Here is a 15167-nt window from a genome sequence, read left to right on the forward strand (position 1 = left end):
CCAGGACTACACAGGAAACCCTGTCTGGAAAAACCAAACAACAGCTGAGCTTCTGTTGAGCACCTGTTGCATGCCTGATCCTGTTTCAGAACTTTTGGAATACATTACATTATTAAATAAAACAGATAAAGGCCCGTCTTCAGGGTTACTTTCTAATATAAAGAGAAAATTACTACACATATAAGATAGGATATTGTTAGGGGCTGCATGGGATGGTTCAGGTATGCTTCGGAAGAATGGAATGCTGGCTGAGGGGTAAAGTGCTCGCCCCGGGCTTAGATGAGCATGAACGCCAGGTTATCCCACTGTCGTGTGGCTCTCAGGCTAACCGGCTAGCCTCGCTGGCTACATTGGCAAGCTTTGCCTTCAAGGGAGACCTTGTTTTAATATATGTAAAGGTGGAGAACAATCAAGGAAGACACCCGTGTCAACCTCTGGCTTTTGCACACACGTGCACACACGTGCATGTGAACCCGTGCAGACTCACACATGTGCAAACACACAAACACGCACACACAAAGGAAGTCTGGGGTAGCGGATCGCAACTTCTTTCTTTTTCTTCCTTTTTGAGGCAGGGTTTCTCTGTGTAGCCCTGGCTGTCCTAGGCTCACTTTGTAGACCAGGTTGGCCTCGAGCTCACAGAGATCCGCCTGCCTCTGCCTCCCAGAGTGCTGGGATCACAGGCGTGCACCACTGCACCCAGCTAGATTCCCCTTTCTTTCTTTCTTTCTTTCTTTCTTTCTTTCTTTCTTTCTTTCTTTCTTAGACAAGGCTCCACCAGGTAGCCCAGTGGATTGAAATTTTAAAGCAGCCAGGATAGAGCTCTTTGAGAGGGTTTCTTCAGACTGCCTGGGAAGGTGAAGAAATGCCCCACGGAGATTTACTGGGAAGATTTCCAGGCATCAAGACTTCAAAGATCCAAAGGCAGGAGCAGGCCTGAAGGGAGAAGCCAGGGAATAGATTGTGCAGTCCCCTAGAAAGACTTTAGGCTTTTGACACAGAGCAAATAGGGTTGGGAATGACTTTCCATACTAGCATGCTGGGGTTTCCTCCCAGTATCTGGCCTGCAGAGTGACGTCTGACAGGGACCTGCCCCTGAAGCTCCCACCAATCTCCCTCTCAGGCCGGGATGTGGCTCACGCCACCACATTCAGTTCTTACGACACACTCCCAGCCCTTGGAACTCAGTTTCCCAATCAGAGAGCAAATTAAAGGTGTCTGGTGGCAGGCAGACCCGACAACCCATGCCCCCTTCTCTCCAGGCATTGACTTCTGGGACAATCACTGCGGGAGGGAGTTATCCAGTCAGAGCTGGGACCCAGAGAAACTGGGAAGGCAGGGTAGTAGGAAGATCCCCTTCCCCACCTCCCTCCACACTCCCACCCCTGGCCTGACACAATGGCTGGGTGGGGCGGAGGAACTGGCTTCCTCTGCGGAGATGGAAATCTGGGCCCTCAGTTCCCGCCCCAGAGAATCAGGAACAGTTATTTGGAGTTGGAGGAGTCGGGCAGCATCTAGTTGTCCAAGGGGACAAGAAGATAGGCTGAAAACAGAAACTATCCCAAACCATAAAGGTACCTCCCTGGGCGGGGGTGGGGGGCGGGGGTAGGGAAGGGAGTGCAGTTGGGAGGGGAGAGAAGAGAGGTTCCCTCTGTATCAAGTGTGGTTGGCTCACACCAAGGCAATAGTTGGGAATTGGGGTGACAGTTGCGCAAACGGTAGGGATGATGGCCAGACATCCCTAAGTTAAGAGCGAGGCAGGAGGATGGCTGTGCTGTACCGTGCTGCCAGCCCGGCTTGCCAGGGAGCCTGCCATCCTCACCCCAGCCCCGTCACGCCACACAGCAGCACAGGTGAAGGCGCACACGCAGAGAGGCCTGCCTTCCATACCTGAGCCCCAGCCTTCTCTAACCTCCAACACCCTGGACGACGGATCCCTCACATCCTCTAGGCCCGGCCTGCGCATGTTTAGCGTGGTGAGGTTGGGGGGGGTGTCCGGTTGGGAGGAGGATAGGATTCCTGTTTCCTGCCCCTACTCACTCAGCCCTAGGAGGTGACTGGGAGTGGAGGAACTGAGGGGTAAGTGCTTGGGGCCCCCTCGATGGTCGAGGGCCCCCCATAAAACACCTGAGTCTGGAGTGGGGAAGGAAGGAAGTGCAGATGGCTGGGATGGGGCAGGGTGGGTTCCCTGAAGGGGCAGACTCTGGGGAACAGGAGGCCAGGCTTGGGTAACCTCCCTGAGGGGTCGCCTTCCTGGCAGTGTGTAGGGGCCACTGAGTGAGCTGCAGTCCAAGGGGTCTTCGACACCCCTCTTTTCTGAAGACCCTAACCTGGGAGCTGGAAGGCTCTGACTTCTGACTGCTATTGGGAATTTATGGGCCCGCTAGTGTCCCAGCTCTGGTCCCCATCCCCTTGTCCTCGAGAGGAAGAGAAACACCGGACCCAGTGGCCCAGTGCCATTGGTTCTCTGCTTCGGCCTGGGCCGGTGGCCACCTCCCTGGCACCCAGACCGGACCCAGGGTCCCTCTGGAGCCTCTCTCTTTGACCAGAGCCAGGTGTGGCAGGAATAAGAGGATGGGGAGCAGAAGAAACCAGGCTGGGGGCCTCCTGGTCTCCTGGGGTCACAGGCTCCAGGAATCTTCACGGCAGGAAAAGGAGACTAAAAATAATCCGGAAAGGGAGAGTCCGGAGAGAGGAACTGGGAAATGGGAGGGGGGAGGAGGGGCAGGCAGAGCAGGGAAACTGTGATGCATCCCTCAGCTCGGGACCTCGGAACGCTGTGCTCACACCACACACCAGCCCCTGCTCACCCCACTCTTCCACAGCACACTTCAGCGCCCTCCCAAGCCCCACCTGTCCAGCACTAGATAACAGCGCACACAGATGCCTTCACAGTGATTACACATGCAAGCTGAGTCCCCTGGCCTCTTGCTGATTCTGTCACCCCTGCCTCCCCATCCTCCCCAACTGCTTGTCTTTAGCCTACTGTGTTCCCTGGCCTGACTGTGGCAGCCAATGTCAAAGGATGGAGAAGCTGGGCATTGCAGAGTGTAATCCCGGCTCTCCGGAGGCTGAGGCAGGAGGATCAGAAGTTTGAGGCCAGTCTGGGACGCCTAATGAGAGACCGTGTTTTAAAAAAGGAAAGCTGCTCAGGAGGGTCCAGGGATAGAATGAGGAGGGGTGAGGGGTGCAGAAAGGGAGGTAGCGAGCGTACCAGCCTTCAACCACCCAGATACATGACTCCAGATGGCCTCGGTCCACCCACCAGGGGAGACCCCGAGGGCCACTTTCTCCCTCTGCCCTCCTCAGGGGATGACTTCCTCAGAACACCTCACTCCTTGGAAACACTCGGAAGACGATGTCAGCCCAGTCTCTTCCTGCAGCAACGCCCCCTACCCTGAAGCCCCCTCGGATCATCCGCCCCCGGCCCCCTTCTCGCCATAGGGCTCCACACTCTCCCGGGCCTCCCCACAATGGCTCCTCTCCGAAAGCGCTTCCTCACGTTTCCAACGACGCCTCCGCGCCCATGTGCGCCTCCATCTTCTGGGAGCCGCCCACGGCCTCCCTGAAGCCCCCTGCCCTTCTGCCCCCCTCAGTCTCGAGAGCCAGCCTGGACTCTCAGACATCCCCCGACTCACCTTCCAGCACGCCCAGCCCCAGCCCAGTGTCCAGGCGCTCCACGTCCCCAGAACCAGCTCCCTGCTCCCCTGCGCCCCCACCCAAGCCCTCGGGGTCTCCCGGAACACCTCTGCCCTCGCCCCCCATGCCTCTCCAGGATGGCTCTGCCTCAGCCCCTGGCACGGTTCGCAGACTGGCCGGCAAGTTTGAATGGGGCCCTGAAGGCAAGGCCCAGTCCTCAGACTCTCTGGAGCGCTGCTCCCAAGGGAGCACGGATGTGAACGGAGAGAGAGAGACTCCCCAAGCCGTCCTTTCGGGGACTGGGTCGCAGGAGAACGGCAGTCCCGGTAAGCACAGTGGCCGGGACTGTGGCCTCAACACAGCTCTTTGTTGTGAAGATTGCAGATGCTGAAGGGCTGGCATTTCCAGTGTGTACAAGAGTAGAGTTTGTGTTTGTGGGGTCTGTTTTCTGTGTCCCTCAGAGTTTCGGGCTGTCGGGGTGGAGGAGACCTGTAGATACCAGATGTGGGGAAGATGGGATGGGCCAGGCCCCGAGGACCTCCTCCTAAGGCAACCGCTTCCGCCGCAGATGCTGCCCTGGCCTGCCCTGCATGCTGCCCCTGTGTCTGCCATGTAGCAAAGCCCGGGCTGGAGCTCCGATGGGTGCCTGTGGGGGGCCCTGATGACATGCTCAGGGTCCCGTGCCGGGCATCGCCTCTTCGGGCCTCCCGCTCCCGCATCAACCCTTCGGTCATCAGCCACCCTCCCGTGGTCCTCACATCCTACCGCTCCACGGCGGAGCGCAAACTCCTACCTCCCCTAAAGCCCCCCAAGCCAGCTCGAGTGAGACAGGATACCAGCCCCTCTGGGGAGCCTCCACAGCCAGACCTGGAACTGCCTCCGGAAGATGGAATCCAAGCAGGTACAAGGCCTGGGGGCTAAGGACATGGAGGGGTGGAAGAGGGTATCTCTGGGCTTTGAGGGCACGGGGTGGGGCCTGAGAGGCCAGCTCAAGCCGACCCTGCCCTGGTCGCCTCGTTTTTCTCCCGGAGAGGGGAGTGGTAGTCTTGGTGCCAGTCTTCCTGGGCGCTGGGGCTCCTGGGGGTTAGTTCTGCTCACGCTGGGTTCTCTCTCCAGGGGACAGACATAAAGACGCACCCCAGAATGCTCTTCCTGCAACCTTGGAGAAAAGGTACCGGACTCCATCTCTGCTCTCCCTTCTCTCCTCAGCTCACCATGCTCTGACCTAAAGGCAGATAACCTTCGGGGCCCAGTGAATTCCACCTTCTTCAGCTGTGGGGTGGGAGGGGAGCCAGGGCTCCACAGACAGGGAACCCAGCTTTCTGACCTGACCTCTGTTCCTTATTAGTTATGCAACCTTAAATACATCTTCCTGGGTCTCAGCGCCTTTCTCTGAGAAGTAGGGATAGAGCGTGCCGTGTCCCATCAGGTTAGCGAGGCAAGTGCTGCAGAAACCCTGGCCTCAAGCTAGGCGTAGTGGCGCTAATCCCAGCACTCAGCACGCTGACCCAGGAAAATCAGGAGTCCAGGCCAGTTCATTTTCAAAACAACAAACCATTGTGAGCTTCAGTTAAAACAATTTTTAAGATTTATTTTTATTTTTCATTGATTGATTGATTGGTTTTTCCAGACAAGGTTTCCCTGTGTGACAATCCTGGAAGTCCTTTTTGGACCAGGCTGGCCTCAAACTCACAAAGATCCTCCCCACTGTGCCCCCTAGTGCTGGGATTAAAGGCATATGACACCATGCCCAACTAAAATTTATTTTTGATTATGTGGGTGTGCATACCCCCCCCACACACACCATAGGTTGAGTTACAGGCAGTTGAACTCTGGTCTGCTGCAAGAGTCGTGTACGCTCGTGAGCACTGAGCCGGTTTTCAAGCCCTCTGTCAAAATGATTGTTGGCGAAAGCATTTGGCAACCATTGTTGTCTGTTATGCTTCCCAGGCTTGCTAATCATCTTAGATTGTTTTTAATTTTAATCAGAAGTAATCATCTAGGTATGTCCGTTTGTTTAGACAATATTTACTGCAGCAGCTTTTAGCTTCTGTGAATGTCTGGCAGCCAGGAGAGGGGAGACAGGGAGCCACAGGTGTGAGGTTTGACTACTTGGCGTTTCACCCATGCTGCTGTGACAAAGGGCTGGAAAGAATCTACCGCTCACTAGCTGATCCAGCAGGAATGCTCAGGGCCTGGTTTGCCAAGGGCCTCGCCTCCAACAGGAACATCTGCAATTTGACCTGCGGGGCTGTCCGGGTGCCCCAGAGTGGCTCTCACTCGGCTTCCTCTCTCCACAGTGCCGGGGAAGGGCTGGAGGGGCTGAAGGAGCAGCAGTGGGAGCTGCCGCTGCAGGATGGTAGGTCTCCACCGAGACAGGCAGGAGGGGAGGCTGCTGCGGCCCTGGCCTTGCCTGATGCTCTTTGTCTGCCTTCCAGAACCTTTATACCAGACCTACCGCGCGGCCGTGCTGTCCGAGGAGCTGTGGGGTGTGGGTGAGGACGGGGGTCCCTCTCCAGCTAACCCCGGAGAAGCTCCCACCTTCTCCAGGCTCCCTGGACCTCGAAACACCCTGTGGCAGGAGCTCCCGGCTGTGCGAGCCAGTGGGCTATTAGAGAGCTTGAGCCCCCAGGAGAGGCGCCTGCAGGAGGTGGGTGCCCTGGGCGAACGAGAAGGCTGCAATGGGGCGAGGGGAAGGCACAGATGAGTGCTGGGCTGGCTGTGAGGCCTGTCTTCCCTGACCCTGCTCTCCTGTCTAGAGCCTGTTCGAGGTGGTGACGTCAGAAGCCTCCTACCTGCGCTCCCTGAGGCTGCTGACTGACACCTTCGTCCTGAGCCAGGCTCTCCGGGACACACTCACTCCTCGAGACCACCACACGCTTTTCTCCAATGTGCAGCGAGTCCAGGCTGTCAGTGAGCGGTTAGTGGGACCCATCTTCCTAGGAACCTGGGCCTAGCTGCTGCACTCCCCACCCGGCTAGGTCCCTCTTCCGTGGACCCAGCCAGTTTCCAGCACTCCCCTGGAAACCCCGACTTTTAGCTGCTACCTCTCCACTTTCAGGTTTCTGGGAACATTACTGTCTCGAGTCCGCTCTTCCCCACACATCACTGACCTGTGTGACGTGGTGCACACCCATGCGGTTGGGCCTTTCTCCGTGTATGTGGATTATGTCCGGAACCAGCAGTATCAGGAAGAGACCTACAGCCGCCTTATGTGAGCACTGTGGTTTTCTCCTTTTTCACTGGGGATGTGTTCCAAGAACACCAGTGGATGGTCCTGGGTCTTATGTGTACATATCTGTGAAAATAATTTGTAAATTAGGCCCAGGAATAGGTTAAAAATGACTAGTAAAAAAGTAGAAAAAATTAGAGTAATATAATGTGGTTAATGGTCAGCATCGTGCTGTGCACCTTCTGGACATTAGTGAGTAAAATAAGAATTGCCTGGGCACGGTCCCGTGATACCACACAGGCAGGGTGATAGACAGGCCATCTCCTAGTGGGTAGTGAAGACACATGAACATATCAAGCACAGGGACTGATTATTGGTGTCCCGGAAGAGATAGGGTGGGGCATGGTGAGATCTTATTGTAGCTGGTCAGAAAAGCACTTGAGGTGTGTGAGTTATTTCTTTCTGGAACGTTCCATTTGGAGGTGTCAGATAGCTGAAATTCTGAAAGCAAAACTACAGATATGGGGCTTCTGTACCCCAGAGTTGGAGGGAGGCCAGGGCTGGCTGGCGGGCTCAGGACCCCACGTCAGAAGTCCGCAGGCATCTGGGCTTTCTCTGCAGGGATACGAACGTGCGCTTCTCTGCGGAGCTGCGGAGGCTGCAGAGCCTCCCCAAGTGTGAGCGGCTCCCGCTGCCGTCCTTCCTGCTGCTGCCCTTCCAGCGCATCACCCGGCTCCGGATGCTGCTACAGGTACCGGAAGCCGCTCAGTCGCGTCCCACCAACCCTGCCGCGGAGAGGCGGAGACGCTCTCCAAGGCCTCTGGTCTAGTTACCGTCATTTCCTATCCCACCGCGACCCCAGGGCAGCATCTTCTGAACCCCTCAGAGGCAGACTGGTTTAGAGAAAGAGCCTTCTAGACCTCCTTCCACTCAGCCCTGAACAAGCTGAGATCTCCGAAGGGACAAACAGCGGTTTGGGGGAGGAATGAAAATACAAACCTAAGATATTCCAGTGTTTTTTTGAACTCCAGAGGGCCACGGGAAATACACAGATTTATAGTGTACCTATAGAATTCTAGTGTTAGAATCTTTTTAAAAAATAATTTATGACTGTCTCTGACATGAACTCAATGGCTGCCTCTTTGACCTCCTCCCCTCCTCCGGAGGGAGGAGCAGCCTTACCAGGCCACAGAGAAGGACATTGCAGCCAGTCCTGAAGAGACCTGATAGGCTAAGGTCAGATGGAAGGGAGGAAGATCTCCCCTCTCAGTGGACTTAGAGAGGGGCAGGGAGGAGATGAGGGAGGGAGGGTGGGATTGGGAGGGATTGAGGTGAGGGCGGGGGCTATAGCTAGGATACAAAGTAAAAATTTAATTAAAAAAATAATAAATTAATTATATTTGCATTAAAGTGAAAGTGACAGATCCCTGGGAATTGGTATTGCAGACAGTTGTGAGCTACCATGTGGGTGCTAGGAATTGACCCCACGTCCTTTGGGAGAGCGGACAGTGCTCTTAACTGCTGAGCCATCTCTCCAGCCCTAGTATTAGAATCTCCAACTAGATGCTGCTGCTATTGTTTTATTTTTTTTTCCTTTTTTTTTTTTTATCTGGGTTTGATGGTGGTTTAGAACTCACTTTGAAGCTCAGGCCAGCCTTAAACTTGCAGTCTTCTGCCTCAGCTTCTTGAGTGTTGAGATGGTGAGTGTATACAGATCTTTTTTTTTTTTTTTTTTTTTTTTTTTGAGACAGGGTTTCTCTGTGTAGCCTTGGCTGTCTTGGACTCACTTTGTTCACCAGGCTGGCCTCGAACTCACAGAGATCCGCCTGCCTCTGCCTCCCTGAGTGCTGGGACTACAGGCGTTCTGCTGTTATTTTTATTTTTTAAATTTAGTCCTCCTGGTGTGTCAGAGTATCAAACTGACACCTCACTCCTGCTGAACAAGCGCTCTACCACCAAGTGTCCAGCCCAGCTTCCTTTGTGCTCAGCTTGGTCTGGCTTCCGTGCAGACAGCACGATAATACTACACCAACTCCGTCACTGCTGAGCGTGCCCCTCGCAGCCCAGTTCTAAATGTTCTGGGGTTGCATAACCCCAGTGACAAGTGTGCAAGGGCATTGTACACAACTCTGTAAAGGAGGAGGTTGAGGCGCAGTTTGAATAACTTGGCCTAGGTCATGCAAAATAACGTATGGAGCCAGGCGTGGTGGTGCAAAAGGGCTTTTATTCGCCTGTAGCAGTTGTTGTCTGGGAGGGTTCCTGCCTCGTCTGCTGACCTGGGCCTCGTCCTGGGAGCATCCAGCCTCTGCAGTCCAATCTAGGCCTAGAATGTGTCCAGTTCTGAGACTCACTGCTGAATAAGCTCACCCTTTCTTGTTCTTACCAAGCTCTGGGCTGGCTGGTTCAAATCAGCCCTTCTGACTCAAACTCCTCTCCCAGCTGACTTATTCAATCTGGCTCTTCTCTCAGCCTCCGAGTTGCTCTGCTTGGCCCCAAACTAACCGTAGCAATCTGGTCTGACCTCCTGGCTCCTTCTCATTCTCAGGCTCATTCAGTCTTCATCTGTGTTCATTCTCGGCAACCTGCCTCTCTATTCCTGTCCCTGCAAAACTCTGTTCTCTCTCTCATTATCCCTTAAGTAGCTTCCCTTCCCTCTCTCTTCTCCTGAGAGTTGGGCGTTTCCTAGTCTGTCAAGTCTTTCCCTGATTCATCACTGTTCTGTCACCCAGTTAGGCATCACTTTCAAACATAGCGGCTTCCTTCTACAAACCAACTTTCCTTCATTGTTTGCGATTAAAGGCCTGCACCACCATGCCTGGACCTAAGCTCTTCTTTACCTGAAACTTGCTCTATGCCAAGCTATCCTTGAACTCAGATCTGCTGGCCTCTCTCTTCTGGATTAAAGGCATGTCTATATTTCAGCCAGATCACACAGACCTAGAAGGTCTTTGGATGTGATCTTTTGCCAGAGCAGCCATGTTCTGAATTAAAATTCCTCTACATTGGTAGTCTGTGTCTGTACTCCCAGCATTCCGGAGGCAGGCCAGAAGAATTCAGAGTTCAAGGCCAACAGGACTGCTTAGCAAAAAAAAAAAACGCTCTCAGAAAAACATACACGCTAAAAAGAAAATAAATAGAAATCCAGGCGTTTCTAACTGCCCTGCTGTATTGTTAGGCTAGTAATTGTGTGTGTGTGTGTGTGTGTGTGTGTGTGTGTGTTTAAAGACCCCTCCCAGCATTTATGGCGTGCCAAGGACTATGCTAAGTGTTCTTTTATATCACCTCCCAGCACCCTCACAATGCTATAACATGCTAAGCAGATGTCAGCTCCACCTTATAAACGGGGAAACAGGCTCTGAGCAACAACATGACTTGCTCGGGCTCTGGCAGCTGTTAAGTGGTAGGTCTCACGGCCTCGCTGGGGGTTATCTGGATGGCCCCGTGAACCCTAAACGGGTCCACAGCACCTCAGAATCTCAGGGGCACGGAGGACCCAGTCATCCTTCCTCTTTGTCTCCAGAATATCCTAAGCCAGACAGAGGAGGGGTCCAGTCGGCAGGAGAACGCCCAGAAGGCCCTGAGTGCTGTGAGCAAGGTGGGCGGAGGGACGCTGAGGCGGGAAGAGGCGAGCGGGCGCTGGGAGGGAGCAGGTGGCGCCGGGATGGCTGAGCCCACCTTCCTCACCAGATCATCGAGCGCTGCAGTGCTGAGGTGGGGCGCATGAAGCAGACCGAGGAGCTGATCCGGCTCACCCAGAGGCTGCGCTTCCACAAAGTCAAGGTTAGCCTTCCCCAGCCTCTCCACCCAGCCTCTCCTCACCGTGCTGTGAGGCCAGACCCTTCTCTTTTCCCTCCCAGGCGCTACCCCTGGTCTCCTGGTCAAGGCGCCTGGAATTGCAGGGGGAGCTGACAGAGCTGGGGTGTCGCCGGGGCGGTGTGCTCTTCACCTCCCGCCCCCGCTTCACCCCCCTCTGCCTGCTGCTCTTCAGTGACCTGCTGCTTATCACTCAACCCAAGAGGTGGGTCCTCCGTGGGAGGGGAGGGACCCTGGCCTGGGGTGGGGAAGGGGCATCCAGCTCTCTTCTGACTGCCCTCTTCCTTGGGCAGTGGGCAGCGGCTGCAGGTTCTGGACTATGCCCATCGCTCCCTGGTGCAGGCCCAGCAGGTTCCGGACCCATCTGGACCTCCTACATTCCGCCTCTCGCTTCTCAGCAACCACCAGGGCCGCCCCACCCACAGGCTACTCCAGGCAGCCTCGCTGTAAGTTGCTGCTCTAGAAAACACTCTTGGGAGCTGGCGATGTGGCTCAGTGGTAGAGGGCATGCGCAGAAAAAGTGAGACCCTGAGTTCAGTCCCCAGCACTGCCGGGCATAGTGGCATATCTCTGTTATCCGAGCACTGGGGACACTGGGATAGGAAGGGGGACCATGAATTTGAGCCTGGGCAGCCTTGTCAAAGCATGCAAACAAGGGAGCCATCCTTAGGACGCTCACCTGACCTCTCACGCTGTATTTTCTATTGCTGTTCTCTCTCCTCTGATGCCCTGCTTCATCCCCGGGGACTAGCTCTTGGGCCAACCATGAATCCTCTATTCACCTCTAGGTCAGACATGCAGCGCTGGCTGGGGGCCTTTCCCACCCCAGGTCCTCTTCCCTGTTCCCCAGACACCATCTACGAGGACTGTGGTAAGCATCTGTGGGAGGCTCAAGGGGAAGATGGGATGGCAGCTGAAAAGAAAGAGGGTCCAACTGGGATGTTACCCATGCTTCGCCAGAGTGTTCCCAGGAGCTATGTTCAGAGCCATCTACACCTTCTAAGACCGAGGGGCAAAGTCTGGAGTCGAAGGGCCCCCGCAAGCATCTGCACAAGAACCCTGAAGGTGAGCGAGCCTCTCCGGTAGCCATTCAGCAGATACTTATTGACCAGCATGAGCCAAGCACTTACCGTCTCAGGCTCTGCTGGAGTGTGGTTGGTTCCCTGGCAGTGCTGGCCTCAAGCCCTTGCCTTACACATGAAGGCAAGTGCTGCACCTAGGAGCCACACCCTGGCCCGGGAATCTATTTTCTAACACAGGAAGCAGACAATAAAGGATAAATGAGCCAGGCTGATGCTGATCTCGGATTCTACCACTTGGGAGGCACAGGCAATCAGACCTTTGTGAGTTCAAGGCCGGTCTGGTCTACACAATGAGTTTTAAGCCAGCCAGGGCTACATAGTGAAACCCTTTCTCTCTTCTTTTTTTGGTTGTTTGTTTTGTTTCTCAAGATAGGGTTTCTTTGTGTAGCTCTGGCTATCCTGGAACTTGATCTGTAGACCAAGCTAAGCTTGAACCCAGAGATCCACCTGCCTCTGCCTCCCAAGTGCTGGGATTAAAGGTGAGCGCCAGCACTGCCTGGCTGAAATTCCAGTAGTGGCCCGAATTCATACTTTCAGTATCGGTTGAGGCAGGAGGGTTGCTGTTTGATTGGGTTACATAGTGAATTCCGAACCGGCCAGAACTAGGTAGCAAGACACTGTGTCCAACAAAACAAGTCCACATTGGATAAAAAAGTGTAATTTATACATGGTATGTTGGAAGGAGTACGAGTGCAATGAAAAAAACAAAACAAAACAAAATGGAGAAGAGTAAGGCAGGTGGGAGTTCTAGGGTTTGGTAGGCCTAGTGCCTGTTGTGCAGGGAAGGAGCGGTAAGGAGGCCAGTGTGCCTGGACTGATCCAGAGAAGGGGATGGGACCAGCCAGGTCACAGAGATAACAGAGCTTAGGGCCCCTGCAACAATTCTCTTTTCAGAGATAGTTTTCTTCTTTACTTTTTAAAGATTTACCATTCTTCTTATTTTGTGTGTATGAGTGTATCTTGCCAGCATGTGTGGCTGTGCACCATGTGTATGCCTGGTGCCTGCTGAGGTCAGAAGAGGGCACTGGATCCCTTGGGACTGGAGTTACAGATGGTTGTAGGTAACCGTGTGGGTGATGGGACTTGAACCTGGGTCCTTTGGAAGGATGCCAAGTGCTCTTAACCACTGAGCCAGCTCTCAAGCTCTGCAGTTCTGCTCGAGTAACCTGAGCAGTCATTGCAGGGGCCAACACAGAATTGACACGCCCCTCCCAGATGCTGATGCCCTTCCCAGGAACAGCACGAGTGCTCTGGGCTTCTCTGCCTCTCCCCGGTCCATTCCTGAGACCTGCGTGTCCCCTACCACCCAGCCCTGACTCCTATCCTCTGTCCCTGCTCCACAAAAGCCTTTTTCCCCCCAGGTTGGCTTAAGGGGCTTCCTGGAGCCTTCCCTGCCCAACTGGTGTGTGAAGTCACAGGAGAACATGAAAGGAGAAAGCATCTTCGCCAGCATCAGAAGCTCCTCGAGGCTGTGGGACCCTCCTCAGGCACTGCTGATACCCCTCAGCCCTAATGCAGGGAGGGGCACAGATTGGGACACTGGCAGCAGCAAGGGAAAGCAAAGTCTGCCCATCCATCTGTCCATCCGTCCACCCATCCATCGATCCACCTACCTGCTCGCTGTCAGTGGAAACACTACCTCTAGTGGCAACCAATAGGGATAGAGCTTCCGGACAGAGCAGCTCATGAAACAAGGCCATCTGAGCCACGACAGGAAAGAAAGAATGAGGATGGCTTGACTGTGTTGCCAAAGGAGACAGAGGCTAAGTACAGAGCAGCCAAGGCTGAGGCGCTGGCCATTAAGCATCACTGAAGTTCACAACCAAGGAAGATGGAGCCAGGGCAATACATTGAGAAGTGGCATCATTGAAGTGGTCCTGTAGCCAAAGGGATGGACAGGGACCCATCCAGCCAAAGAAGATGGGGATTTGGGCCCAGGAGACCAGTACTCACCCGACTTGGTTTCACAGAAGCCACTGATCCTATTCTTTGAGTACAGGAAGTATCAAATTAATCTGATGCTTCTGTTTCTGGGCTGTTTCCTATGTCTTTTCAAAGCGCTTCCTTCTAGAAGAATCCAGAGTGTATCTCAGAGGACATGTGTATGTGTATATAGGAAGGCAGCAGCGCTGAGTGTGGCATGCGTGTGCGCGTGTGTGTGCGTGTGTGTGCGTGTACAAGAGGGAAAGAGCGCTGCTCCTGTCGGTGACTGAAAACTTAATTTCTTTTTTCATCTTATATTTTTCTCCCAAGAAGACATTTGTCCTGTGTTCTACAAGAGTACAGAGTGTAGCTTGCCTGGAGGTTAGGGCTGTGAATGGAGGCTGTGTGTTCCGGATGTCTTGTCTCTCTCTGGGTTCCATGACAGTTGAAGGGTGATGTTATGAAGCAGCCAGTGGCCTGGCAAGGGAGGCACTGAGCACCTGGGATGCAAGCTTCTGTGCCACCTGTGGACACACTCCTGTCCCGAAGGTTGACCTTCTTTTATCATGAAGGTCAACATTATAATGCTCTGCATTATCTCCCAGCTTGAATTGTCATCATGGTGTCAGCCAGCCTCAGCCTCAGGCTGCAGAACAAGCTGACCCCAGGCCAGCCAGGACCACCCTGGGCTTCTGTCCTCTCAGAAATGGAGGGCCAAACTCAGGAGGGAGCTGGTGAGGTTGCCTGGCCTCAACCACAGCTTCTGCTGAGGAGAACCTGTCTCCTGCATGATGCTGGAGAGTTGAGGGTGAAGACAGCAGAACAGACAATTGCTGGGGTGGCAGCCCAGGCCTGGGAAAAGGCTTAGTCTTCACAACTGTGCAATACTGTCCTATCATCTGTGTCAACCTGCCCAGACAAACTGCCAGGATGACTATGGGAGTCGTAGTCATAGACAATGGGGACAGAAGGCAGAGGGGCACTTGGCATGTCCACAGCTTCCCTCAGCTAAGTGCCAGCCACATGGGGAACCCTCAATAAATGTTGGTGGCATCATACTGAGGCTCTTGAGGGCTTGAAAGAACAGTAAAAATACGGTTTAATAAGGGGGAATTGTTAAAAAAAATGCATTTTAGAAAAGAAACACACACACACACACACACTTGAACTGCTCAATTTCCTTGAAACCACTGAGCAAGAAAAGCAACACTGAAGTGCCACGTTGATTCTGCGCAGCTTCTACTCAGATTAGAGACCAAGAGCAAAAGTAAGAGTCTCTCCGAAACTCTGTTTCTGGTAAAGTAAATGACCTCGATTGTACCTGGAGTGGCCTTTTAAATATCTTCTTTAGCAGAGGGCAGGTTTGGTGCCTTTATGCCTGTCATTGGTGCTGCTATTTCCTGGGGTCTGGAAGAGCCCTCTTACTCAGCTTCTTCACAGTTGGACCAGCGCGGGCTGCATCTTCCACCCAGCAGCCTCAGATTTCCCCGCTTTGTTTTATGCCTCCATTTATACATCAGTCTCATCCGTGTTTGTCG

At 53.9% G+C, this 15167-nt stretch overlaps 1 protein-coding gene across 3 annotated transcripts; it reads left to right on the forward strand.

Moving 5' to 3' along the window:
- Positions 1-1495: 1495 nt before the first annotated feature.
- Arhgef15 (Rho guanine nucleotide exchange factor 15) lies at positions 1496-14943 on the forward strand. 3 transcript variants are annotated; one of them, XM_055593947.1, is made up of 17 exons: positions 1496-1574; positions 1846-2079; positions 3310-3965; positions 4208-4540; positions 4756-4810; positions 5940-5998; positions 6078-6289; positions 6399-6559; positions 6701-6853; positions 7433-7562; positions 10332-10406; positions 10499-10591; positions 10669-10829; positions 10918-11070; positions 11413-11495; positions 11585-11689; positions 13068-14943. In XM_055593947.1, exons 3-17 carry the CDS (start codon positions 3359-3361, stop codon positions 13217-13219), a joined length of 2532 nt encoding a protein of 843 aa, XP_055449922.1. In that variant the 5' UTR covers positions 1496-1574; positions 1846-2079; positions 3310-3358; the 3' UTR covers positions 13220-14943. The 3 variants fall into 3 exon arrangements, with proteins under 3 accessions (XP_055449922.1, XP_055449923.1, XP_055449921.1); XM_055593948.1 differs by having other exon boundaries at positions 1846-1976; XM_055593946.1 differs by lacking the exons at positions 1496-1574; positions 1846-2079 and having other exon boundaries at positions 3278-3965.
- Positions 14944-15167: the final 224 nt, after the last annotated feature.

Source organism: Psammomys obesus, unplaced genomic scaffold (assembly GCF_907164565.1).
Source record: "Psammomys obesus unplaced genomic scaffold, mPsaObe1.curated_primary_1811, whole genome shotgun sequence".
Lineage (NCBI taxonomy): Eukaryota > Metazoa > Chordata > Mammalia > Rodentia > Muridae > Psammomys > Psammomys obesus.